Source organism: Marmota monax, unplaced genomic scaffold, assembly GCF_021218885.2.
Source record: "Marmota monax isolate L192 unplaced genomic scaffold, Marmota_monax_Labrador192_F-V1.1 WCK01_AAM20220418_F8-fsc00047, whole genome shotgun sequence".
NCBI classification, from domain to species: Eukaryota; Metazoa; Chordata; class Mammalia; order Rodentia; family Sciuridae; genus Marmota; species Marmota monax.
In genome coordinates, this window is record NW_026692072.1 from 386,473 (window position 1) to 414,381 (window position 27,909).

The window sequence follows — 27,909 nt, forward strand, 5'->3', positions numbered from 1 at the left end:
TATCTCAATATTTTTATGTGGTGCTGAGGATCAAACCCAGGGCCTCGCTTATGCTAGGCAAGTGCTCTACTGCTGAACCATAATCCCAGCCCAGTACATTGTTATTTAAAATAGTAGTTAAGATACCCTGTGAAAGAACAAATGGATATGTCAGGTTATACATGTATTTTGATTGTTTAATAAAATATACATTAAAACGACTGGAAGGAAATAGATTATTTTTCCCTGAACATTTTAAATTTTGTAATAATCAAACAATTTAAAGATGATTGCTATACTGAAATTCAGCCTCTTCCTGGTATGAATAATGTGTGCTTTCCTTGATTTTATAATAAAACATTTTAAAATTCATATTACTTCACCCATTTATTCTAACAGTATGTTTCCAGGTAATGTTACTGGCTTAGTGGTAATTTTTTCTTAATCAATTTCCATGGTGCTGTGAATAAATAATATTTTAAATATTACTGTGGTAAACATTGCTATACAATAACTTTTTGATATATGCATCATTCATAATTAATAGGTAATCATTCTTTTTGCTTCTGAAGTTCTGTATAGTGTCTTGTATAAATGCCTGAAAAATGATATGAGGTCAGTTTTGGCACTTTTAGTTATTTGAGAATCAGTTTCTCATCAGTAAACTGTAACTACTTTGCAGCCATTTTCAGTCAACTGATAAAGCCCATTTTTCTTTATTTTATTCCTTGATACTATGACTAGTCTTATTTTTGATTTTAAAATGTATTAGCTATAAGTTGTAACTTTGAACTGAAATTTTAATATCTTTTTTATGTGTTATTGGTGTGTACTTAGAAATCTTTTCAGATAAGTATGAAGAAGTTAAGTTCTATAAGTTCTGATATGTGTAATTTTTAGTACCATGTATTGGCATGTGGCTTTTTACAACTAATTGTAAAACAAAAACCTTAAGTTTTTCTATGAGACTTGCTGTGAAAGAAAGATATTTGTGAGACTGTAAGTTCATATCAGTTTGTAGTTTTAACGTACAGTTTATACATGCAACGTAACAATGTGCCACTTAAAGTTAATGATTAGAGGAAGCCAGAGCCAAATAGAAGCAGTTCTAATAGATTTCTAAGAATTCAGTGTTCTTTCTTTGAGGTACTGAGAAGCTGCTTGTTTTCTTTCCTCTTTAAGACTTTGTAAATTACATTGTTGTTGTTTAGCTTTTTCTGGCCTTCTTAAGAAGACATATTGTAGATCTCCACCCTGTCCCCTTCCTCAAATTTAGTCATGAAAATAAGACAAACATATTCTCATTTCTGTTCCTCATGTTGTTTGGCTTGATGCCACAGAGACTTTCCTGAAGCCATTGGTGAAAGGCCATCTAAAGTTGACAAGATAACATGTGATAAGCCTAGGTAGTGGTGTACTGTAATCCCTGCTACTGGGGATTGGGTTGGGGGTGGGGGGTGAAGGCCTGAGACAGGAAGATCACAAGTTTGAGGCCAGCCTCAGCAATTTATTGAGACAGTGTCTCAAAATACAAAATAAAAGGAATTGGGGATATAGCTCAATGGTAGAGTGCCCCAGTACTGAAGAAGAAGAACTGACAGTGAAACTCTGAAATTTAAAATAGAAGCCAGGCCTGTAATCCCAGTAACTCAGGAGGCTGTCGCCAGAGGATTGTAAGTTCAAAGCCAGCTCAGCAATTAGTGAAACCCTAAGCAATTTAGCAAGACCCCATCTGAACATTGAAAATAATAATAATAATAAAAAGGGTTGGGGATGTAGCTCAGTGATAAAAGACCCCTGGATTAAATCCCCCACCCCCCAAAATTTGTTTTTTGTTTTGTTTTTTTGGGTACTGGGGATTGAACTCAGTCAGGGACACTCAAGGACTAAGCCACATCCCCAGCACTTTTTTGTATTTAGAGACAGGGTCTTACTGAGTTGCTTAGCGCCTGTCTTTTGCTGAGGCTGGCTTTGAATTTATGATCCTCTTGCCTCAGCCTCCTAAGAGGAGGTGCTGGGATTACCTGGCAGAAAGAAAGAAATTTAAAAAAAGAGTTTCTACATTAGAAAGGTTTTTAAATTCCTTAAAGAGAGCATTTAAGGGCTGGGATTCTGGCTCAGTGATAGAGTGCTTGCCTAGCACGTGTGAGGCCCTGGGTTTGATCCTCAGCACCACATAAAAATAAATAAATAAAGGTATAGTGTCCAACTACAACTAAAAAAATAAATATTTTAAAAAAAGAGCACTTAAAATAAAGTACTAAGGCAGGCAACATAAATCCAGGTAGGAAAAAAATACTTCTGAATTTAGCAATGTAAAACACAGTAAAAGCATATAGGATATTAATTTAGAAAGTACAAATGATTGACTTTTTTGTTACAGTTAAAATTTGAAAAGTCCTCAGATGTCTTTAATAAAACTTTTGAAAAAAACCAAGTACCATAATTAAGCATATGCTGTAAATGTTGGTCTTTTTAGCTCTTTCAAATGAAAAACTTGTGTGTGTATGTGAGAAAGGGGGCTAGTAGCAGCCACTGTGACACTTTGTTGGTTTTGTAGAATTTTCCTTCTTGCGATGTAAATTACTGTAGAGTGATAATTCTCTTTCAGCTATGAATGTAGAATGTTATAGTATGGGAACTACACAATGGGAATCTATAAAAGATTGTTTAGGTTAGCCCACACTTTTGGAAAGTTTTGTAAAGCTTGATGTTGATTCTATAAATGTTCATTCAGAGCTTTGAATCATTATCTCTTACAAAGTTTTATATGTCAGCAGAATTTTTTCTTTTATTGCTGTGTTAGCTGTGGGCATTTCATCAAATTATTTATCTAGGATTTAACTTCATCTGTTGATTTATTTCATAGATTGGGTTGGGAGATCTTGGTAAAGATCATTTGACCTTTGCTTTCTCAATCTTTAATGTTTTGTATTTGTCTGAAAGTTAGTTACATATATTTTATTTTTATTTATTTATTTTTTAGATGTAGTTGAACACAATACCTTCCTTTTATTTATTTTTATTTTTTATGTGGTGCTGAGGATCGAACCTAGGGCCCTGTACGTGATAGGCCGAGTGCTCTACTGCTAAGCCACAACCCCAGCTCCAGTTACATATATTTTATTTTTTATTTATTTTTTAATTGGTTGTTCAAAACATTACAAAGCTCATGATATGTCATCTTTCATACATTTGACTCAATTGGGTTATGAACTCCCATTTTTACATATATTTTAAATAAAAGTTTTGTGGTTTTCTTTTGGCAGGTTTTCTTATGGAGTAGTGCACTTGGCTCTCTATTAAGAGAGTTGTTTATAATCCAAGCTTATATAACTGTTTACTTTTTCTAACAACCCATTGGTAACTATTAGCCATTGAATGAAGAATTTAAAGAAAGCATTTTCTTTTGAACATGTTTTATAAAGTAAATTATAATTGTTACTCTGAAGAAAGAGAGCTTCAGGTGAGCTTTTTATCTTTAGCCAACCTGTCAGTATTTTCATTTCTGATTTTTTACTTTGTGTGACTTTGAAAAGATCTAGGGAATTATCCATTTTATTAAGAGTAATCCATTTTCTAGACCTGTTAAAGTATGGATTTGTCCTGGTAGGGTGATTTCTAGCACCTTTGAAATGTCCAGCAGGTCATTTTCTGTTCCAAAAGTTGGAACGTTTTGCTAAGTCAGATGAAGCTTGTTATTTAACATGCTGATTTGTGTTACAGTCAACACATTCTCTAGATGCTTTGTTCACAATACCGCTGGAAAATACCCAAGATTTTAGTATTTTTTCAAATAAATGTTTTGTAGGCACCTCAGATAGTAGGCTCAGTTTATGAAGTTTTTAAATTATGTGGTGGTTCATTTATGTAAAATGTTTCTTTCTTATGTGAAATAGTTCAGTGTTATTTCCTGGGTAGAATATTGGTGAAAGAACATATTAATGATAGGTATTTAAAATAGTGACAATTGATCGATGAAGTGTTAAACTCATGTACTCTTTTCACCAACAACTTATTTTCTCATATATCCTGCTTTTTATTTCTAAGAAAACATGTTTTTTCTTTCATAGATATACATTTTAAGCAAATTAATAAATATAATTACTTTTTTATTGTCTATTATGGCCGTGTAGTGATACTTTCTAATTTCTGTTATTAGAGCCTTATATTATAGGGCTCTAATAACTTGTATAGACTAGAGTTCTGTCTTTTCAAAAATGAAAAGCCTTTTTTATTGTCAAAAAGTTGTTGGATCACATAATGAAATTGTACTTTTAGTCCATTGATTGAGGATATTATAGTATGATCAAAAGCTTCAAAAATATTATGAATTAAGTAATACTTGTAAATGAAAACATATGCTGCATATGAATTCTTTTTTCATAACCAAATCTGGCTAATCATAGTTTAACCAAATCTGGCTAATAATCCAGGGATTTGTATGCTTGACTTAAGTTTTAGTTGCTCTGGGCCATGCCTAAGGTATCAAGCAGTACTTTCACAAATAAATGACCCTTGAATACCAGCCTCCTTCCAAAAGATACTATTTGCCTATCACTCATATTCTTGACATCTAATGAAGAATTACTTCCATTTAACTCATCATTTGACAAAAATTGAGAACTATAGAAAAGTTGAAAGAACAGCAAAGAATTCATGTATGTCTTTCATCTAGATTCTTCAAATGTTAACATTTTCTTCTTCTTGCCTTTTCTCTTGATGTATATATATATATATATTTTTTAACCTTTTTTTCCCCTGAACTTTTTGAGTAAGTTGCAGCCATAATGTCTCTTTAACCCTAATTATTTCCTAAAAGCAAAGACAGTTCAGTTAGGAATCTTTTAAGTTTTTTGTGATCTGAAAAGTTCCTTAGACTTTGGGTTTTTTTTTTTTTTTCTTTGTGTTGTTTTGATATCTTCATTTGAGGAATTCTGCTAGTTAATAGAGTGAACCTCACTTTGGATACATTTATTCTTTTGTATTTAGGAATGTCAGATGAATGATTTGTTTTTGTGGTCCATACAGAAATAGGCTAGGTTGATTTTGCCCATTGTAATTTTTGGGCCCCTGTTCTAGCCTAATAAAACATTTACATAGTGGGAGGAGATGCATCAAGTGAATATGTTCTGTTACTAGTGATTTTAACTTTGATCCCTTGGTTATGTGCCGTATTTTGAAACTCTAAAACACTTTAAGTGTCAAGAACTATAAAGGATCTTGCCAGTAAAAAGTTAGCCTGGGATGTTGGGAGAAGGTAGGAGACTCCTGGATCAGAGATAAAGGATTTTCTTATTTATGGTTGTAGCAGTAGCCAGTGTGTCAGTCTTTGTGTTGGTTGGTTTCCTGACTCACTTTCCACAGGGTTATGTGAATAAGGCCAGGTGACTCCTGCATAAAATGAGTTGCATTAATTGGAGAGGAATCCCAAGCTTAGGAAACTTGAGATTCTTTTATCAGGGATCATAAGCTTGCCTGACCTTTGCCCAAGCAAAGAGAGAGGGGTGCCGTCTTTATCGTACTGGACATTAAACAGTGTGCGCTTTGCTTAGGAGAAAGACACTGTCTCTATGATCCAAGTGTTTGCTGTACAATATCCTTAGAAAGAGACTCTAAAAGGGAGGCAATGTGGAGAAACATAAGAGCCCATAGAAATTGTCACCTAACAGCAGTATCCTGTTATTTCTCAAACTTTATACACTAGGTTTTTTTTTATTTCTTCATTTTTTTAAAGACAGGATCTCCTTAAATTGTAAGTCTTCGAACTTACAATGTTCCTGCCTTAGTCTCGAGAGTTGCTGACATTATAGGCATGCATTACCCTGCCTACCTCATACCTCAGTTTTTACATCCATTGGTAATGCTTGTTTGAATTATGATTGTTTGTTGCTAGATAGTGAATTTTAAAATTTCATTATTTCTTTACATTTTTTTTTTTTTCTTTCTTGACTTTTTTTTTTAACCATGTCTCATACCTGCCTAATTTCCCAAGTGAACTATCTGAAGGCAGGGAACTCAGATTAAGTCACAAGGCACTCAAACTGAGCAAGTCTGAAATTGTGGTCAGTTTTTCCTCTCCATTCTCTTTATTTTTGTATTTCCTGTTATCATTTGGCTCTCAGTTCTTGAAAACCAGAAACACAGTTTTGTTAATTCTTTCCTTTGTTTAGAGTTCTTCGATTTTTTTTTTTTCCTCCTAGCTACCTGTTGATAACCAGTGCTCTTGACTTTAGTTCTTAGTTCTTTCTGCCTAGGTTCAGACTCTAACCAACTATCATCTGGACTATTCTAGAAGTCTTTCTATTGTTGTCTCCAGTGTTGTTCCTTTTTATTTTATCCTTCACAGTTTGCCTGAGGAATCACTCTAAAACAAAAATGGGAGTATATTGGTTTTCTTTTTAAAGCCCCTTTGGAGGCACCACATTCCCCATAGCTCCTTAGCATGAAAGACAAGGTTCTTCAGCTGTGTCCTCCTTTTAACTTCCTTGTAAGGTTGTCCTTTTCAGTGATTTGACTTTTTTCCAGCTGCCCCTTTGTTGGCCAATTGTGTTCTAGTGCAGAGGTTGGCAAACTTTGTTAAAAGGCTATTTGAAAATATTTTAGGCTTTGCAACTATTTCCCTGTTTTTTTTCTTTCCCAATACTGGGGATCACACCCAGGGCCTTGCTGGTGCTAGGCAAGGGCTTTACCACTGAATCACATCCCCAGCCCTTTTTATTTTATTTTGAGACTGGGTCTCAGAATAGTAGTCCAGGCTAACCTTGAAATTGTGGTCCTCCTCCTTCAGCCTTCCAAGTAGTTTGGCTTATAGACGTGTCACTTCTGTACCAGCTACTTTTTTCTTTTAAATGACTCTTTACAGGATTCAGTCCCTAGTATTACAAACAAACAAAAAACAAAACGAACAAAAACCCAAACCCTTTACAAAAGCCATTTTTAGCTTGTGGGCCCTATGAAAATAGTCTGTGCTAGTTTTGACTAATGCAATTTTTGGGCCTCTGTTCTAGCCAACTAAAACTAATATGTTATTTTCCCCCAATATTTTCTGCCCTTACAGAGCTGTTAATTTTTTAGTACATGGAATATCCTATCACTCCTACATAGACTTTTCCTGTCAGTATTCAAAACTTAGACCATAGGTTACCTGCTTACTGAATCCTTTCATGCTCCTTCAGGTCATATGTCAGTCATCCCTTTTCTTTGCTCTTTGTGCCTTCTGGATCCTTATGTTACCACCCTCATTGGTGTTGTAGTTTTGTGTGTACATGTGTTTGCCTCTTGCTAGAAGGAACTCATTGATGAAAATTTTTTGTTGTTAGATCTTCCTGTTCCTGCCTTCATTTGATTAGAAAGAAAACTTAGAAAAAAAATTGAAAAAAAATGAACAAAATAGGGTATGACTGATTGGATATATTAATAAAATGTATCTATTATAGTTGTTTTTTAAATATTTATTTTTTAGTTGGACACAATATCTTTATTTATTTATTTTTATGTGGTGCTGAGGATCGAACCCAGGGCCTCGCACGTGCTAGGTGAGTGCTGTACTGCTGAGCCACAATCCCAGCCCCTATAGTTGTTTTTTATAACTTTTAACAAAATTATCTAAAAAGAAGCTATTTGTATTCTCATACATTTTTTCCCCTTGTCATTTAAAAGTTAATGTAATTTCAGTCTGTGAAACTATAGCAATAGAATCAATTCCTATGTGGCTTGCATCCAGTTTGCAAAATGAAAGTGATATAGTTGATGTTCCTCACTTTCCCTTTCTCTTCCCGGTATGTTTATAATTTCCATGCATGTTTTTATGCTTTTGCCTGATACTTAATATTCCTGGAAATAGTACAGTCAGCCCTCCATATCTGTAAGTTTTACATCTGTGTGTTCATTGGTCAGTTTAACCAACCATGGATCAAAAATATTCAGAAAAAAATTGCGTCTGTACTAAACATGTAGACTTTTTTTCTTGTCATTGTTCCTTAAACAATGTAATATAACCATTGTTTACACAGCATTTATATTGTATTAAGTATTATAAGTAATTTAGAGATGATTTAAAGTAAATGGGAGGATATGTGTAGGTTATATGCAAATAATGTGCCATTTCACATAAGGGAATTGAACATCCATTGGATTTTAGGTATTCTTGAGGTATTCTGGAACTGATCCCCTTTGGATCCTGAGGCATGATTTTGTAACTTTGTGTCCTTTTAATAAAAGGACATATAATATATGATACATGCTCTTCTGTAACTTGTTTTTTGTTCAGTATGTTTTGAGATTTAGGAAGATGAGAATGTAAGATCAACATCAGCCATATTTATGCATGGAACGTCTGTTTATTTTACTGCACTTTGTCAGTTCTACTGCGCACAATCAATTTTATCATTTTTGAAATTGGCATGCATCTTAAAATCAGTTATGTCTTACCCTTACAATTATTATTTTTTAATTTTCTTGTTGCACATAAATATATGATGATTGTGTTACAAGCCACACTTGTGTTATATACTTGGTATTGTATGAATAAGATACAATATACAATTGGGCGTGGTGGCCCATGCCTGTAATCCCAGCAATTTAGGAGGCTGAGGCAGGAGGATTGCAAGTTCCAGGCCAGCCTCAGCAATTTAGCGAGGCCCTAAGTAAGATCTTGTCTCAAAATAAAAAATAAAAAATGGCTTGGGATGTAGCTCAGTGGTAAAAGTGCACCTGGGTTAAATCTCTTGTACAAAACAAACAAACAAAATACAATATCCAGTCATTTTCTGACAATTAGTTTATTTCAGCATTTTTAAAAAAATCACATACTATGTTGTAGAGAATATTATTTTACCAGTTTCTTTGTACTTATTTGTGAGTGTTTCTCTAGGCAGGGGATATACCTGGGAGAATTGCTACATTATAGAACATGCCTTGCTCTCTGAAGTGATTGTACTTTTTACCTAGTATTTAAGAGTTTCTGTTGCTTCACTCTTCATCAGCACTGGTTATTGTTCTTTTTTCCAGTTGGATGGATGTAAAATGACTTCTTCTTGTGTTTTTAATTTAGAATTTCCTCATTACTAGTGAGATTGGGTGTTTTTTTATTTTTGTCTTTTAGTTTGTATGTCCTTTGTGTATCACCTGTATATACCTGTGTTTATTTTTGTGCTGATGGTACTTGGGGCCTCTTGCATGCTAGACAAATGTTCTGCCAGTCCCTCACCTGTTTATATCTTTTACCTATTTTCTACCACATTTTGCCAAACCTTATGACTTTACATCTTTGTTAGTTATGTGTATTGCAGATATCTTCTTCATGTCTAGGGCTTATTTTTAAAAATTTATTATTAATATTTAATATTTTTAATTATAGATGGACACAATACCTTTATTTTATTTGTTCATTTATTTTGCTGAGGATTGAACCCAGTGTCTCACACATGCTAGACTCACTTTACCACTGAGCCACAACCCCAGCCTTCAATGGCTTATTTTTATTTCTAATGTAATTTGATGAACGAAAGTTTCAATTTTCCCCACATTTTATTGGTGCATTATAGGTACATAAAGGTGGGATTTGTTATCACATATTAGTACATGCATACAATATAACAATATAATTTGGCTACTTTGTCTCCCTCTTCCCTATCACTGGTCCCCTTTCCTTTATTCTACTGGTCTCCTTTTGATTTTCATGAAATTCCCCCACTCAACCTTCTTTCCCTGTTTCCTCTCTAGCTTCCACATATAAGAGAAGAAATATGACCCTTGACCTTCTGAGTTTGACTTATTTTAGTTAACAGTGTTCTCAAGTTACATCCATTTGCCCAACAATGATGTAATTTCATTTTTCTCCATTGTGTATATCAAATTTTCTTCATCCATTCATCAGTTGATGGATACCTAGGCTGACAGTTTTAAATTTTAATAAAATCAAATTTGTCAGTTTTATCCTTTCATCGTTAATGCCTTTTTTGTCTTATCTGAAGAAAACTTCTTTTTCTTTCAAGCATTGATGATTAATTTGTTAAAAATTGTAGCATGAAGTTTAAACTGAAAGGTATAAAAATATAAATCTGTGTAGGTTGACCTGGGTATATTCAATATTTTGAGACATTTAGAGACTCAGATTTTTTCTGCTCTTCAGTTTTTGGAATGGAAAGGTGGAAATATCTATAATTGGTGAAAGAGTTTCCCTCCTCTTTTATATTTGTTCTCTGGAAGGAAATTCTAGCCCTTCAGGAGAATAATTAGAACATGTGGGTGTGAAACTATTGAAATATATATAACAAGTGACAAATATAACTTTATAAAATTCTCATGAAAAATTCACAGGTGGTCATTCTGTGATTATAATTTTGGGTATTATTAACTGGAGAAATCTAGGTTGCTTGCTTTCTCTCTCTCTCTCTCTCTTTTCGGTGGAGTACTTCTCTTTTTTTAGGGTGAGGTGGATAATCATATTGAAGTTAAGTGGATATTTGCTAGTTCAGTCCATACAAGATATAAAGTAATTATAACTACTTTTTTTTTTTCCTTCAAGTACTGGGCGTTGAACCTAGGGATACTCTACCACTGAGCTACATCCCCAGCCCTTTCCTTTATTTTTATTTTATTTTGAGGTAAAGAAAATAAGAGGACTGGGATATATCACTTAGTAGTAGAGCACTTACCCAGCATACATCAGGCCCCGTGTTCAGTCCTTAGTATAGCAAAAAGAAAAAAAAAAAAAGAGAGAAAGTATCAAATGTTGGTGAGGATGTAGAAAAGTTAGAACCTTTGTGCATTGCTGGTGGGAATATAAAATGGTAGAGCCTCTATGGAAAATGGTATGGTGGTAACTCCAAAAATTAAAAATAGATGCCAGGCATGGTGATGCATACTTGTAGTCTCAGCTGCTCAGGGGGCTGATGCAGGAGTATTACAAGTTCAAGGCCAGCCTGAGCAACTTAGTAAGACCCTGTCTCAAAAGACAAAAAAAGAAAAGATCTGGGACGTAGCTTAGTGGTAGAATTTTGGCACAGTATGTGTGAGGCCCTGGATTTAATATCCCTAGTACTAAAAAAAATTAAAAATAGAATTACCATATGATCCAGCAGTTCTACTTCTGGGTATATAGGTAAAAGAATTGAAAGTAGTATCTCCAAAGAGATACCTGTATACCCAGGTTCATCACAACATTAGTCACAATAATTAAAAGGTAGAAGTAATGTATGTGTTGCTTATTGACGGATGAATGAATAAATAAAATGTGGCACACATGCACAATGGAGTATTGTTCAATCATAAAAAGGAAGAAAATTCTGACATGATATAAAATGGATAAATCTTGAAGATATGCTAAGTTACAAAAAGGTAGATGAGTCTATTTATATGAGGTGTAACTAGAATAGTCATATCCTCAGAGCAGAAAATGAGTGGTGGTTACCCGGGTTTATAGAGAAGGGAATATAGAGAATTATTATTATTATTATTTTTGTCACCAAAGATTGAATCCAGGGGCCTTAACCAGTGAGTCACATCCCCAAGCCTTTTTATTTTTTATTTTGAGACAGGTTCTCACTAAATTGCTTAGGGCCTCTCTAAGTTGTTGTGGCTGGCTTTGAACTTGTGATCCTCCTGCCTCAGCCTCCTAAGTTGCTGGGATTACAGGCATGTACCACCATGCCCAGCTGGGAATTATTTTTTTAAATGAGTAAAGAGTTTCAGTATTGAAAGAGGAAAAATGTTTGCATGGGGGTGATGATTGTACAATATTCTGAATATTTATTGCTACTGAATAGTATAATTAAAAATGGTTAAAATGGTAAGTTTTATGTTATATTTTACTACAATTAAAAAAAGAAACATTTTTAAATTGGAGATTTAAATAAGAAGAAGAAAGTTGAGTAAGGATGATGCAAGGCATTATAGCCTTTTATTGAATATTTTTTATGCCAGTGAACACTTAATAAAATTGTGCATAAGTTTGGCAGAAAATTATTTAGAAGTTTTCTCCTAATAAATTGGATATGTTAGCAAAGTCTTTCTGTCTCCTCCATTTCCTTTCAGAAGAAAGGAAATGATACTATGTGTAATAATAATAATAATAAAATAAAAATATCTCACTATGGTTAGTATTGGTTGGTATTGGTTACATTGTGGGTGTTGGTATTGGTTATATTGTGTTTGATAATTGTGAAATAATGAACAATTTGTATAGGGTTTAGATAGTCTGAAGTTTATTAGAGGAATGGAAGAGTAATGCCTGTCTTTTTCCATTTAGTTTGCTGTCACAAAACCCCTGGGTAATTTATAAAGGGCATAAACTTACTGCTCATAGGTCTGAGCTGGGAAGTCTCAAGATCAAGGCATCAGCAGGTGCAGTGTCTCGTAAGGGTTTGACTGTCTGCTTCAAAGATGGCTCCTTGTAGCTGTAATTTCCCATGGCCAAAGGAGTGATTTCACCTGTGTGAAGGAGTGAACAAGCTCCTTCCAGCCTTTTTTGTAAGGACATGCCTCCCATTCATGAGGAGGGATCCCTTATGACCTGATTACCACCCAAAGTTCCCACTTAATGCCATCACCTTGAGGGTTGGGTTTCAACATATGAATTTTGGGCAGGATACAAACATTGGGCACACAGCAGGTTAAAGTTCCTGAATGACGAAGCCCGAGGAATGGAAGCTTATTTCTTGCTCTAATAGGAGTGTTCACTATCCTCTGAGTAATATTTTATAGGCAGTTCTAGCTTACAAAGGGATAGTATTTCAAAACTTAGTCAATTGATAAGAACAAATGACAAAGTCATGAATAATATAGCTTCTCAGGGTAACACAGTATATATTGCAGTTAAAAATAATAGGAAATAATATTGTGTCAAAGCAGTGTTTTGGACTTCGTGGGCTATAGTAACTCCTGGGTATACAGCAGTAAAATACATAAACACTGCGTATAACATGGTCTTAATCAGGTCATTAGTTTATCTGATGGAGGGTAGGAGAAGGGAAGAACTTAATACCTGGATGTGGCAGGGTCTTGAAGTGGTCAAGTTAATTAGTAATTTGTAGTTCTTTTCTAGTAGTCTGTCTCCAGCACCACCACCTCTACCTTCTTCTGATATTTGCTCTTTGTTTGTATATTATGTGATATTCCTATCTGTATTTATTTTCTACAGTCCCCTTTGAAAGAAGTCCTACAGAGTACAGTGAATTAGTTGGTGAGTGATTATGACTTTTCCTAAGCTTCCCTTTGTTGATCCAAGTTGGGGTTTTGGGTTGATTGTTTGCCTTCTAACTTGTGTATTAGGAAAGAAAAGATAGGAAGGGCAAGATTCAGAAATAATATCACTTTCTCTAATTGCTCTAGGTTAATTACTTAGATCTTACTTGTTCAAGTAACATGTTCATTTAACATGGCATGCATTGTCCTAGAGTAGTATGCATTAATCCTGTTTTCTAGGACTTCATATTCTCCCAACTCCCAGACTTGAGGACTGAATTGGTAGGACTTCATTTGCCAAGGGGTTCTGTACAGACTAGGTCATTGGTTCTCAGATTTAATGTGAATCAAGTGCCCATGGATACATAAACAGATGCTTGGACTATATTATAGAACCACTGCATCAGGATCTTTCTGGGTAGAATTTTCATTGCTTATTTGTTTGGTTATTAATGAAACATGTAAAGATTCAAATATAGACATCATGTTATTATAAACACCTATGTTCCCATTGTCAAGCTTCTATAACAATTTGTGGTTAATTTCATTTTATCCATATCCCTGTCTACTTTCCCCTGTTCTGTATTATTTTGAACAAATCCCACATTATTAATCTCTTTTTATCATTATGAAACATAATACATTATAATAGGTTCCTAGATGATTAAAAAACTATTGGGATAGGTAATATTTGTATGTGGTAAAAAAATTAAAGGGAGAGGCTGGAGATATAGCTTAGTGGTAGAGTACTTGCCACTACTCCCTTCCTGAACCATACATTAAACAAAGTGGTAGAAAAGGATTTACTATGAAAAGCAAATCTTTTTAATTGTTCTGGTATTCTTGTTATTCTCCTCTAAGGCAAAGAAACTCACAATTTCTTTTATATATCTACAGAATCTATAGTTATTCAATGCTTATGAAAAAATACAATATTCCTTTTTAATTAAACACATGGAAATACCTTATTGTAAAGTACACATTTGTCTGAATCTTGGTTCTTTTACATAGCAATATAATCTTGGGAATCAGGTCATAACAATAAATACTTTTTTTTTTTTTTTGTATTGGGGACTTAACCCAGGGGCACTCTATCACTGAGCTATTTCTCCAGTTCTTTTTATTTTTTACTTTGAAACAGGGTCTTGCTAAGTTGCTTAGACTGGCCTTTAACTTTCGATCTTCTTGCCTCGGCCTCTAGAGTTCTGGGATTACTAGGGCATTCCACCATGTCTGGCTATTTTTTTTTTTTTTTTTTAATGATATAAAGCAATCCATTTATTAGACTGGATTCTGTGGGCCATGACTTCAAACAGGCACTGTGGGGATGTCTTGTCTTTCCTTTCTGGTATGGGGAGATGACTCCATGTCTGGGCCAGAACCAGCTGGAGGCTCATTACTCACGCTTCCACACTGACGTGGATGACCACATAAGCTGCCCCAAGTACTTACATGTGGCCTCTCTTAACAGTCTGGGCTTCCTTACAGCATGGTGGTCTCAGGGTTGTCAGATTTGTTATATGGCAGCTCAGGGCTGCAAACACTCATATTTCAAGCAATATGGCAAATGTATTTGCTAATATAGCTTTGGAAATCACAGTTATCTCTCTTGGAGTTGTCAGTCAAACATGAGTCCAGCCCAAATCATGGGGAGGTACATTGATCTGTATCACACAATTGATAGAGTGAAAAAGAATTTGTGGACAGTTTTTTTTTTTAACTTTTTAAAAAATATTTTTTAGTTGTTGATGGACCTTTATTTTATTTATTTGTATGTGGTGCTGAGAATCGAACTGAGTGCCTCACACATGCTAGGCAAGTACGCTGCCACTGAGCCACAACCTCAGCCCTGTGGCAGTTTTTAAATCACCAGAGGAGGGAATCTGGAAATGAACTCACCCTTCCTTTGAGAAATAAAGACAGTCCCAGAAAGTGTCCAGAATGTTTTCAAGGCAAACCCAACAGGTGGGAGAGGATGATGGGAAGCAGGGCTTTGGACTCAACATCCAGCTGTGGTCATTCTATGAACTGAACCTTGGTCAGAGAAGCAGGTTGTGTCTGCTAGCTAGTGCCATAATTACATGACTAGCAAACTTCTAGTGCCGTGTATTACAACAGCCATTCTTGCCACTCATGTCAGTCGGCTGTGGGCAATTGATGAAGGCTGGTCTCAGGTCTGTGACTGGAGCCATTGAGACAACTATAAACATGGTGATGCCAGTTTTTTTTTTGAAGACAGGCAGAGATTGGAATGATGTTGCTATAAGTCAAGGAATGCCAACAGTCACCATTAGCTGTGGCCCTACATGGAAAACTGGATGGCCTGTTGAGGGTCATCTTTTCAGGGGATCCTCCTCGCTAAATGGGGAACTTCAGAGTTCCTGCTTCCTTTTCTTCTACTGCCAGGTTCTCTCCTCCATTGATCTCAAGAGACAGGAGTGTTCTAGAATTACGTGCAGTAAGCTAATGATGTCATCAGGAACCTCGACTCTTTCCATCTGTAGGCTCTTCCATGCCTGTGTGCTAGATAATCTTCTAGTTTCTTACTTCATGATTTCAAGATAGGTCTCCAGTTAACATAACTTCTGACCACTGCATTCAAGGAAAGAAAAAAAGACCTCTTTCATACTTCTTGAAGACTGTAGTGTATCCGTGTTTCAAGATTTATTCAACCAGTGCATTCTTGATGGATATTTTGGTTATTTACAATATTGGATTACAGTGAACATTATGAATATATAATTTGCTTGAATTTATAGATCAGAAGATAAGTCCATTTGGGATTTTGTTGAATATTGCCTAATTGCATTTTTATCGTCTAATATAGCTCAGTGGTAGAGCACTTGCCTAGTATGTGTGAGGGCCTGGGGATGATGTTCAATTCCTATCACTGCAATTAAAAAAAATTCAAAGTAAATAACTAATTCATCAACTATATATGCAGGGTTCTTCTAGATTTCTCATTGTTTCTCCTTTTTATATTCATGCTTTCCTTTAAATTCACAAGTATGTTTGTATATATTTATTTTTGGTGCCAAGAATTCAACCCAGGGCCTCACTCATGCTAGACAAGTGCTCTACCACTAGGCTGTACCCCTGGCCCCCAAGTGTGCACATTTATAATAGCTATTTTAAAATTTTTATCTGTAGCCAGGCATGGTGGTGCATGCCTGTAAATTCCGGCAACTGTGAGGCTGAATCAGGAAGATTGCAAGTTTGAGGTCAGACTCCGCAAGTTAGATCTTGTCTTTTTTTTAAAGACCCTGTCTCAAAATAAAAAGTAAATAGGGCTAGGGATGTAGCTCAGTGGTAGAATGCCCTGGGTTCAATCCCAAGTACTGCAGAAAAATAAAATGAAATAATAATAAAAAAAGAAATTTTATCTGAGTTTCATCATCTACCTTTCTGCATCTGCAGGTGTGGGTTTTACAAGTGGTTTGAAAATTTAGGAGATGCCAGACTCAGTGACAGGAGGCTGAGGCAGGAAAATCGCAAGTTTCAGGCCGATCTCAGCAACTTTGTGAGATTCTATCTCAAAAAATAAAAAAAAAATACTGGAGTTGTAACTCAGTAGTAAAGTGCCCTTTGGTTTAATCTCTAGTACCACATTGTACACACACACACAGAAAGAAAAAGTAAAAAGCAGGGGGGAACCATAGGAGTTTTCAATGATTGAGGATAAGATTAGGGAGTTTAGCTTGAAGTGCATTAATGGATTATTTTGTCTTTTTAAGAGTGTTCAGCTTGGTAGGGTGATTCATGCCTGTAATCCCAATGACTTGGGAGGCTGAGGCAGGAAGATTACATGCTGGAGGCCAGCTTCAGCAACTGAGACTCAGTGGTTAAGGGCTCCTGGGTTCAATCTCCAGTACCAAAAACTAAAACAAACAAAAACAAAAGATGAAATACCTAAAAAAATAAATGATTTTTCAATTTGGTTTCATTTCATTGAAAGAATAATGAATGAGCAGCTGGGGTTGTGGCTCAGTGGTAGAGCACTTGCCTGGCATGTGTGAGGCACTCAGTTCAATTCTCAGCACTGCATATAAATAAAATAAAATGTTCATCAACAACTGAAAAAAAACATGAATGAGTAGAGTTTTGAAATATCTTCTGAGTAAAGATATGGAGTAGATAATGAGGTTTTATGAAAATAGATGAAATACACACCAGATGTGGTGGTGCTTGCTGGTAACAGCAGCTTTTTGGGAGACTGAGGGAGGAGAATTGCAAGTTGGGGGTTGGCCCAGGCAATTTAGCAAGATCCTGTCTCAAAAATAAAAAAATATAAAAAATAAAAATGGCTGGGGAAAAAGCTCAGTGGTAGAGCACCCCTGTATTCAATCCCCACTACTACAAAAAGGAAAAATAAAAAATGAAATAAAAAAATATGTGTGCGTATAAAATGGTTTGGAACTTTAGAATTTTAGAGAGTTTTATTTATTTGTTTTTTGGTGCTGGGGAATGAACCAACAGACACTTTACCACTGAGCTATATCCCCAGTCCTTTTGCATTTTTTATTTTTGAAACAGGTCTTTTACTAAATTGCTGATGGGTCTTATTAAGTCATTGAGCTGGCCTTGAACTTGTGATCCTACTGCTTCAGTCTCCTGAGTGGCTGGGTTTTATAGGCATGTGCCACTGTGCCCATTTCCAATAACAGATTTTTATATTGTGGAGAATGAAGGTGTTTTGAAATTAATCCAACCATGCCAAATTTATTGAACACTGACACCATGTCCTGGGCACTTTGATTCATGCCTAGTGTGAAGACAAATGTATGCACTGAGAGTTATAATGTAATGAATGCAAAGGAGAAGAATGTGGAGACTTCTATGAAAGCTCTAAGTGCCCAGCTCTGCCTCAAGTGTGAGTAGTGCGTGTGTATGTCTCAAGACAGGCTTTAGCAAGAAGGTGTCACATTACTTTGATCTAAATCTAAAGGAGAATTGCTGTCTTGAAGGGTAGATGTGCAGACAGACGTAAATAAAGAGAGCATCATGCTAAGTTCCTATATTTGGCTTTTATGCTTATTTGTAAATTATTTGCATAAGGATTTATTTAACATTGGGAAATTCCAAGATAATTTTTCCCAAGTAGAAAATATGGAGTATTACTTAAAAGTGATGATTCTTTCAAATGCCTTTTTTTGACTTATGTTTACATATTATGTGCTAGACCAAGTAGTGGATGGTGGATTGAATATCTATATAATAATAAGGTCATTTTAGTTTGTGGTCCTGAGGATCTGTTGTTGAGTGTGTGTGTTTTGAGTTAATATATACAGGCCAGCAGTTGATGGATTGATTTCATATTATATAAATTATAAGTTGGCAAAAAATAAAGTCATATGGAAGAAAATCTTATATGTCAGTAAAATGTTTTTCATAATATGTGTTAAAATTGGAATCAAATATTATTTATGATATCATTATGCACTTCATGGTTTAGTTAGAATGTTTGGTATTTTACCTTCATTTACCTTAATCCCTTTTTGGATGCAGGGATAAAATAAATATAGTATCATTTAGTCTTTGGGAACTTTGGAATGGCTTTAAGTAACCTCTTTTTCAAATATAAGTGAACTAATGACTATTATTTGGAGGAAGTTTAAAGGAATATCCATCCATGTAATAAAAGACAAATTGAGAAGAGAGGCAACATGTAGGTAACTGAGTAGAAAGTCATTAAGTTGTCTTTGTGGTATAATGATACTTTAGATCAAAGGATAATATACTTAGCATATAGAATGTAAGATCACCTGTTCAGGAAATGGGCGTCTTTTTTAGTTAAAAATCCCTGCCAAGATATGTTTTAAAATCATGCATAGTTTTTTATTTCTGAGGCAGTTCTTGAGCTTTAGGTTTAATGACTATGCCTATAAAATTATATTTTTGTAATGAATATTTTATATCCTTGTCATTGGTTCTTGAATTTTAATTGGTGACAGAATGCATTACTTTGGTCACATGTGTACAGTTTGGGTGTCTATACTTTCCTTTTTTGGGAAAAATGGTCGGCACTCTTTCTATGAATTATCTTGGCCATTATGTCTGCTCAGTGTTTCTTGAGTAAGTAACAGTACTTAAATCTTTGTGTAATAAGCTCTTTTGTGTAATACGTTAAATAACTGAAGTGTTAATTAACTAACATGGAGATATTAAGGATCTTTATATTTTTCAAGGGGAAAATTTCTTAATGGAATTTTATAATAATGATTTTAAAAACAAGTTATGGATTTGACAATGGAAAGTTTTCTTCCTGAGATTTAAAAATTGAAAAAAAAACAAAACAAAACCCAAAATACTTTGTGGTTAAAGTTTGCTTTTCTTCTTTTGTAGGTATGGCCTCACAAGTCTTGGTCTACCCACCATATGTTTATCAAACTCAGTCAAGTGCCTTTTGTAGTGTGAAGAAACTCAAGGTAGAGCCAAGCAGTTGTGTTTTCCAGGAAAGAAGCTATCCACGGACCTATGTGAATGGTAGAAACTTTGGAAATTCTCATCCTCCCACAAAGGGTAGTGCTTTTCAGACAAAGATACCATTTAATAGACCCCGAGGACAGAACTTTTCATTGCAGACTAGTGTTGTTTTAAAAAATACTGCAGGTGCTACAAAGGTGATAGCAGCTCAAGCTCAGCAAGCTCGAGCAGAGGCACCTCAGATTGGGGCGTGGCGAAACAGGTTACATTTCCTAGAAGGCCCCCAGCGATGTGGATTGAAGCGCAAGAGTGAGGAGTTGGATAATCACAGCAGCGCAATGCAGATTGTCGATGAATTGTCCATACTTCCTGCAATGTTGCAAACCAACATGGGAAATCCGGTGACAGTTGTGACAACGACCACAGGATCAAAACAGAATTGTACCACTGGAGAAGGTGACTATCAATTAGTACAGCATGAAGTCTTATGCTCCATGAAAAATACGTATGAAGTCCTTGATTTTCTTGGCCGAGGCACTTTTGGCCAGGTAGTTAAATGCTGGAAAAGAGGGACAAATGAAATTGTAGCAATTAAAATTTTGAAGAATCACCCTTCTTATGCACGTCAAGGTCAAATAGAAGTGAGCATATTAGCAAGGCTCAGTACTGAAAATGCTGATGAATATAACTTTGTACGAGCTTATGAATGCTTTCAGCACCGTAACCATACTTGCTTAGTCTTTGAGATGCTGGAACAAAATTTGTATGACTTTCTGAAACAAAATAAATTCAGTCCTCTGCCACTAAAAGTGATTCGGCCCATTCTTCAACAAGTGGCCACTGCACTGAAAAAATTGAAAAGTCTTGGTTTAATTCATGCTGACCTCAAACCAGAGAATATTATGTTGGTGGATCCTGTTCGGCAGCCATACAAGGTTAAAGTAATAGACTTTGGGTCAGCCAGTCATGTTTCAAAGACTGTTTGTTCAACATATCTACAATCTCGGTACTACAGGTAGGTGACAATGTTGAATTTCTGCTAAGTGAAGTTTTTGAATGTATTTGGAAGGAAATCAAGACAAGATTAGTTAAGGTTTGAGGTTTTAAAGATAACTGAAAAATTGAGACATAAAATCTGCCTGAGGAGAATAGAAAAATCTCTGTGAGTTCCATGCTCAAGATATATGGCTATTTTCATTATAGCCAGAAATGATATGAGATTAATGATGATCAAATAGAAGACTTTAAATGTTAAAGTAATTTTTGTATCTATCTTTGGATATTTCAGCCTTGAGAATAGTTTAAAGCTATAACCACATTTAACTGAACATTTAGAAAAATTAAAAGAATTTAAATAGTTATTCTGATTAATGATTTTAAGATTAGAATACTCTTCCATGGCTATCTTGAATTTTTTTTCTACACATATGCTATGAGTAATGCTATTTTGGTGGTGGTGCCGTTGGGGGGAAATTTGAAGAAGAAAACAATTTCCATGTAAATATTAACAAAGGCTCCAATGTCATGAATAATGTAACACTAGCTTGAGGTAAAATAGTCCAAGGGGCTAAGAGTTACCAGGATTCAGAATGCCAAGAATTCCTTCATGAGTGTGAAAATGTTTTTTAATTCATAGTTTCATGTTTTGAGAATAAGTTATTTTCATTTTGGCCTAAACATATTTATGGTCTTGGTGTGCTCTGGAGCCCCATGATCTCCAGTACAATGGGGCAGATATAGAAGCAATGTTGGTGACAATATTGGCCATTCAAAATTTACTACATAAACAAACACACGAAGCTTATTTTGGCCCAACAAGGGGTATTTTCTGGTATTGCACCTGCCTTTATACTCTTTCTGATTATCTTGATTAGCCTTCTTGCAGGTATATGCTTTACTACCCAGGGCAGAGTAAAGAAGAAATTAATTAGCTGCTACAAAAGTAAACTCTAATGTCCTTCTGTCAGTAGTTTATCATTTAACTTAGTGACAATTAAGTTTATTAAAATATGTATTAGGAATTAGCAATATAGCCTCGTCTATAGTTAGTATATTCTGTATTATGTGGTTTTTAGTATTAGAGTGCTAGACATCATTCTTAAAACTTTTTAGGTAGTTTAAAAGGTAATTCACTGTTGTGGCATTGTAACCCTCATTTAATTTCACGTGATTAGATTTGCTTGATCTATAATGCTCCTGATAATTTGTTTTCAACTTAATAAGACATAAGATTAACTTTTAGTTAGTTTTTTTTTCTGGAAAAATTATCATAAATCATATTTAATAGCATGAAATTAGTGCTTTATTTTTTTCCCCTTTCCCTTTGCCACTATGGAGTGTGTCTTAAGAGCTTTTAGCAGTAAACTAGCATGTTATATAAACTCCAGCTGCTTGAGTCCTATATTTAGTTCACTTGTTAGTAAATGACTTCATTTTATTTGGATCCTACTTTGTTCTCCATGTCAGATTTAATGCCGTTATACCTAGTGTGTTTTTCTGTGCTTGAAGTCTTTTGATGAGAGTTTTAAAAAAAAAGCCTAATTTATTTTTTATACTTGAGAATGTCTGTTGGTTTGTTAGATGTTTCAAGAGAGTAAAGAAAATCCTTTAAAAAGCAAAAAGCTAAATATTTTATGATACCAGTTTCTAGCATTAGGACTTTGCACAACTATTAGCTTCTGTGTTGAGGATGAAGAAAAGCTATGAATAATTGCTAAGTACAATTAGCTGTTTCTAGTTTATGTTTATATATAAATTTCAGTTAAATTATTTACCAAACTTTGAGAAGCTAGACAATAGCTATTCTACACTACAGGTCCTATGTTTATAATTTTAAAAAAAGTAAGGTTTGTATTTGTAAACAAAGACTAGTGCTAACATTTTGGTTGATGTTGCTCAGATGAAAAATTGAAAATAAACTTACTTGAGATCTGAGAGTTTTCTATTAAGGTAGATTGGTGAAAATGTGTGGTCCTTAATAGGATTGTTTTGATGTCTTATGTAATTTTGTGTGGAAATGGAGAATAACTATTACTTTCTTTAAATGTTTGCTTGCACTATGTTTGGAATCTTGCCATTTCTCTCATAGCTTATGACTAAGTTACTTACAAATCTTATTGGATAATAAGCAAGAGTGTCTTATACTTGATTTTTCACTAGAGCTTTTTGGTTATCATAGTAGTTGAGTTCACTTTTTATTAAAAAGATGTTGTAATTTTAAATGAAAACAGGAAATGTGTCAAATTAAATATTTCCAAGCTAAGCATGTTAGAAACACACATGCTCTGATTTCCAAGGTAAATGATTTGTGTTTAAGCACACATTATGTGTTATTCTATTTCTTTGAACTGTGCAACACAAATGTAGTAGGGATATCTTAAAATAGACAGGGGACAGTGGCCAGAAATTGTTGACTACTATAGATGGTGAGGCTGTCTAGCTCTTGCAGTGATAGAAGCCAGAAGTACATGCTAAGGGCATTGATTTGCTCAAGGTCAGCATGTTCTAAATTCAGCTGCTTGAGCATGGTTTCTGTCAAGAACACATAGGCTCTTGAATACATAAAAGGTTTTAGCAGCAGAAGGTGGTGTATTTATGAGGTGTGGTGGCAACATTCAGGTCATGAATTTCTTTCTTTCTTTTTTAAATATAGAATTTAGCCTGTGGTTTTGAGTCATTTTCAGAGCACAGAGACAAGAAAGTGGGCTATAAAGGAACCTGTGTGGCAGTTAGATTCTGTGCTGCATTACAAATTTAGCATTAATTGCTAATTGAATGAAAAAGTGCTTCTAGGGATTGGGGTATAAATCAGTGGTACAGTGCTTGCTTAGCATGAGCAAGGCCCTGGATTTGATCCCCTGCAACTTCAGGGGAAAACAAAAACAAAAACAAAAAAACAACAAAAAAATTTCTATTATAATAGTTACAAAAAGGTATGGAGTGGTAAAAACATTAATTTATACTTGCCAGTTCTTATTTAGGACATACCCATTTCTCATTTTTTTTTAGACCCTAGTGTGTCAAAGACGTTCCTGTAACAAAATTAAGATACATAGAAAGACCCATAAAACAATATTTTATGTAGGGTACTTTAATAGTAGAATACTATGTATGCATACTTCTTCATTTTTTCAAAGTGCTTTCCCTTAAATTTCTTAACTTTACTTCTAACTTCTCATCTTCATAAGTTAAATATTTTAAGAAGAAGCTTTATCCTTAAAATCATAATTATAACATATTACATGCACAAATTAATAAGTTTCACTATGACTTTTTTTTTGTCATGCTGGGGATTGAATCCAGGGCCTTGCGCATGAAAGGCAAGCACTCTACCAACTGAGCTATATCCCTAGCCCCATACATTTTCATATATGCATATATTGTGCTTTGGTAAACAGCTTTTTAAGTTTTTTAAATTTATTGTACATGATAGTAGAATGTATTTTGACATATGTGTGTGTGTGTGTGTGTGTGTGTGTGTGTGTGTATGGAGTATATTTCCCATTCTTATGGTTGTACATGATGTAGAATTTCATTGGTCATGTAATCGTATATACACACAGGATAGTAACGTCTGATTCATTCTACTACAGTCTTCTGATATGGAACAGTTCCTTGTCTTTCTTCGCCTTTGTGACCCTGACACTTCTAAAGAGTGCTGGCCATTTATTTTGTAGACTATTCCTCAGTTTGGGTTGTCTGTTTCTCATGATTAGATTGAGACTGTGCTTTTTGGGCTAGATCTCATAGAAGTGACGTTTGGTTAGCATAAATCCCAACATAAACAGAGCCAGTCTACATTAAGTTATGTGATGGTGTCAATTAAAAAAAAATATGAAATGCTTTATGAATTTGCATGTCATCCTTGCACAGGAGCCGTACTAATCTTTTCTATATTGTTCAAATTTTAGTACACATGCTGCAGACGGCAGCATGCTCTTGTTACTTTTGTTGGAGAATGGTTATTTAGAAAAAGATCTGGATGCTAATGCCAAGTATGCTTGTAGTATTGGGTATGACTGCATTTTCAGCCCCTTTGAGTTGTAAAGCTAGAAAATGCATGTGTGTTTGTTGATGTATGTATGTATTTATTTATCTGTGTATTAAAACCATGAATTAATGTTTGATATGTCCAAATCTGACACCTCAGAATTCATTCTTTCTTCGTTTTGCATAATCTCATCTCTGACGCTGAGAAGCAGGCTCTCATTATCCACAGTGTTTTTTGTTCAATTCTAGAATACATTTAAAGTAGTTTGGAGTTGTTCACCCTTATTATTTACTATACAAGTATAACATTTATAATTTCTTTTATTCTTTGGTGTTAGATTTGGAGTATGAAGTCAAAATACTGTGTTCCAAAATTGCTCAGCTTAGCTTCTTTCTAAATGTCCTCTCTACTACCTTCATTCCCATGTTATTTATTTGAAATACAGTTAGGTCCATTTGTTTCTGGTTGAATACCATTTTGAGTCCCTTTGTGTCCTTGTTGGTGGTTGATTCATCAATAACATGGTTCTAAAAAATCAGAACTATACAAAAAGTTTGTCTCTCACATTTGTCCCTACTCTCCCCATCCCTTCCACTTTATTCCCATCCAGCTGTTTTGATAACCATTACATTCTGACTTTGTGTGTGTTTTGGTACAAATAAGCAGATAAATGTATTATTTTTAAAAATTATTTTTCTTTCAAGAAAGATAATGTATTATAGATACATGTTTACACTTGACTATACTTAACTATGTTTGCTGGAAGTTATTTCATGTCAGTTGATAGAGCTCATTCTAATTCTATTTTTTACCTCTGAATAGTACTTTTTGTGTAGATTATGATATTTATATGTATGTATTTATATATGTAGATATGATATTTATTTAGCCACTTTCCTAACATCGACTTAGTTTTTTTGCAATTGCAAACAATGTGCAAGAATAAGTTTTTGTATAAATGTACTTTTTTCCCTTCTCTTTCTTTTGGATAGTAGCTAGTCTAATAGATGTGAAGGGATATGTTGTTGTGGTTTTGGTTTGCATTTTCCTGATCATAGTGAGGTTGAGCATCTTTTTATAAGCTTGTGGGCCACTTGAATATCATCTTTGGAGAAAAGTCTTTTGCCCATTTTTTAAACAGGTTATTTGATTTTTTTTTTGTTGGTGTTTTGTTGGAGTTCTTTATGTATTCTGAATATGGACTCCTTATCAGATACAGGATTTGTAAATATTTTCTCTGTTCCATAGGTTGCCTTTATAGTCTTTAAAAGGTTTTTTTTTTTCAAATGTGACTTTTAAAATTTGTTAGTCCCATTTTTAAAAAATAAATATTTATTTTTTAGTTATAGGTGCACACAATATATTTATTTTATTTTTATGTGGTGCTAAGGATCAAATCCAGTGTCTCATGCATGCTACGTGAGTGCTCTACCACTGAGCCACAACCCTGGTCCCAATATAGTCCCATTTTTCTATTTATGCTTTTGTTTCTTCTGCTTTTGGTGTCTCATAAAAGAAATAATTGCTAAGCCAATGTTATGAATCTTTCTCTCTTTAGTTTTTTTTTTTGTTGCTTTAAAATTTTCTTTTTATAACTTTACTTATTTTTTAATGTGGTGCTGAGGATCTAACTCAGTGCCTCACTGGGCTAGGTAAGCACTCCACCACTGAGCTACAGCCCCAGTGCCAGTTTTTTTTTTTTTTTTTTTTAAATATGGTGTGAGATAAGGCTTCAACTTAATTCTTTCACCTCTGAATATGCCATTTTCCAAACACCATCTGAAAAAACTGTCCTTTCCCCATTGAGTAGTCTTGGCACACTTGTCAAAGATTATTTATCCATATATGCAATGATTTATTTCTGGTCTCTTTATTCTATTCTTTTGGTCTATTTGTTTATCTTTATTTATAGTATCATACTGTTCTGATTACTTTAGTTTTATAATATACTTTGAAATTGGGAAGTTTGAGTGCTCCAAAACCTTTCTTTCCTTTTCAAAATTGTTTTGGCCATTCAGGGTTCCTTGATGTTTTCTTTAATATCTTCATCTCCTTCCCCCCTAAAGCTTGATCTTACAGTTAAGAACTTTAATGGTAATACTAGCATTACTATATGTCAGAATTTAAGAATGTAGATTGACTAATGAATGTGGTCAATAAGTAGTATGTCTATGTTATTATTTATCTTCCCTTTTCAGCTTTGTAGTACAGTTTTTCCCCGAGCTTCCCTTGGCTAATAATACTTTAAAGATGCTTTATGCATGTTTCAAAGGAGGAGCAAGAAACCATCTCTTTCAGCCTTCAAGGTTTATCTTAGATATTATCTCCTTGATGAAATCTTTCCTGGCTCCTGTGTCACTGTGCTGGGCTATACCTGTACCTAGCACAGTAGTGTATTTGCATGTGGAATAGGTATACACTGAGCCATAATGGAGTGCTTGTCCTTCCTGTGAATGACTGGAATGTGGACTCACAGATTTTAAAACTGGAAAGAACTTGTGATGTTTTCTAATGTAACTCCCTATTAAGGCATGGATTATTTTTATAGAAACCAACACTATTTGTCCAACCTCACCTTGAACTCTTTTCAGTAATTACAAGTGGCATCCTTCCAAAACTGAGTCCTGCTTCTATCCATGGGTCTGTAAGGTATGTGGGATAAGTATGATAGATCTTTTTTGATGTTAGTTTTATAGGATTTCGATTTTGAAGAAATACTTTTTTTTGATGAAACATTATGGAATCAAACATAAAAGTTCACAGGCCCCCTTATATCTCTAGACCTTTCTAGAGGGGTTATGAGCTTAGTCTTCATTTAGTTATTTTTTTTTTAAGGCTCTTTCAGTGGGAAAGCTTAAGAATTATATTAAGTAACCCATTTTGTTTTCATTGTTTAAAATTTCCCTTTTAGTAGCCATAAAACGAACATATCCCCAGTTTCCTTAACATAAAATAAGCTGGTTAACGTAGATTGGATGTATATATTTTATTTGGGAAAACATAAATGTATCTCATTGAAAAATCTGAAAGTATTATAACCTTGCTTAGAACGTTATCTTGAGTTCTGTGCCATGAAATATATTTTAGACAAGACCTCTGCAGTTCAGTGCTTAAGGGACTACATCCATAGAAAGAAGGAGAGACCTCTCAGCATCACCATTGCTGTGTGCATGCGGAGGACCAAGCTAGCTCTCAATAAATACCTCTTTGCTGCTTACATCCATCTTGGTCTCTGGTGGTCTTTTGGGGGTCCCGAATTCGAGCATAACATATGGGGACTTGTCCGAGATCCCTCTTATAAGCCTACCCAGATGCCCAGATCGAGAGAT

General features: G+C 34.6%; 1 protein-coding gene and 1 non-coding gene across 11 annotated transcripts in view; one reads left to right on the plus strand and one right to left on the minus strand.

Moving 5' to 3' along the window:
* The window catches only part of Hipk3 (homeodomain interacting protein kinase 3), a 100,798-nt gene that overhangs the window by 15,928 nt on the left and 56,961 nt on the right, over nt 1-27,909 (plus strand). For 5 of the 10 annotated variants that reach the window (XM_058583151.1, XM_046455703.2, XM_046455685.2 and 2 more), the window contains exon 2: nt 19,510-20,605. In XM_058583151.1, the coding sequence (XP_058439134.1) occupies nt 19,510-20,605 (1,096 nt within the window). Of the gene's footprint in view, nt 1-13,084; nt 13,166-17,460; nt 18,038-19,509; nt 20,606-27,909 lie in introns of those variants that run through there. The other 5 variants (XM_058583155.1, XM_058583146.1, XM_058583147.1 and 2 more) reach the window with 5 other exon arrangements.
* LOC124102054 (U6 spliceosomal RNA) lies at nt 24,418-24,524 on the minus strand. Its single transcript, XR_006854790.1, has one exon. It is a non-coding gene; the product is annotated as a U6 spliceosomal RNA (small nuclear RNA).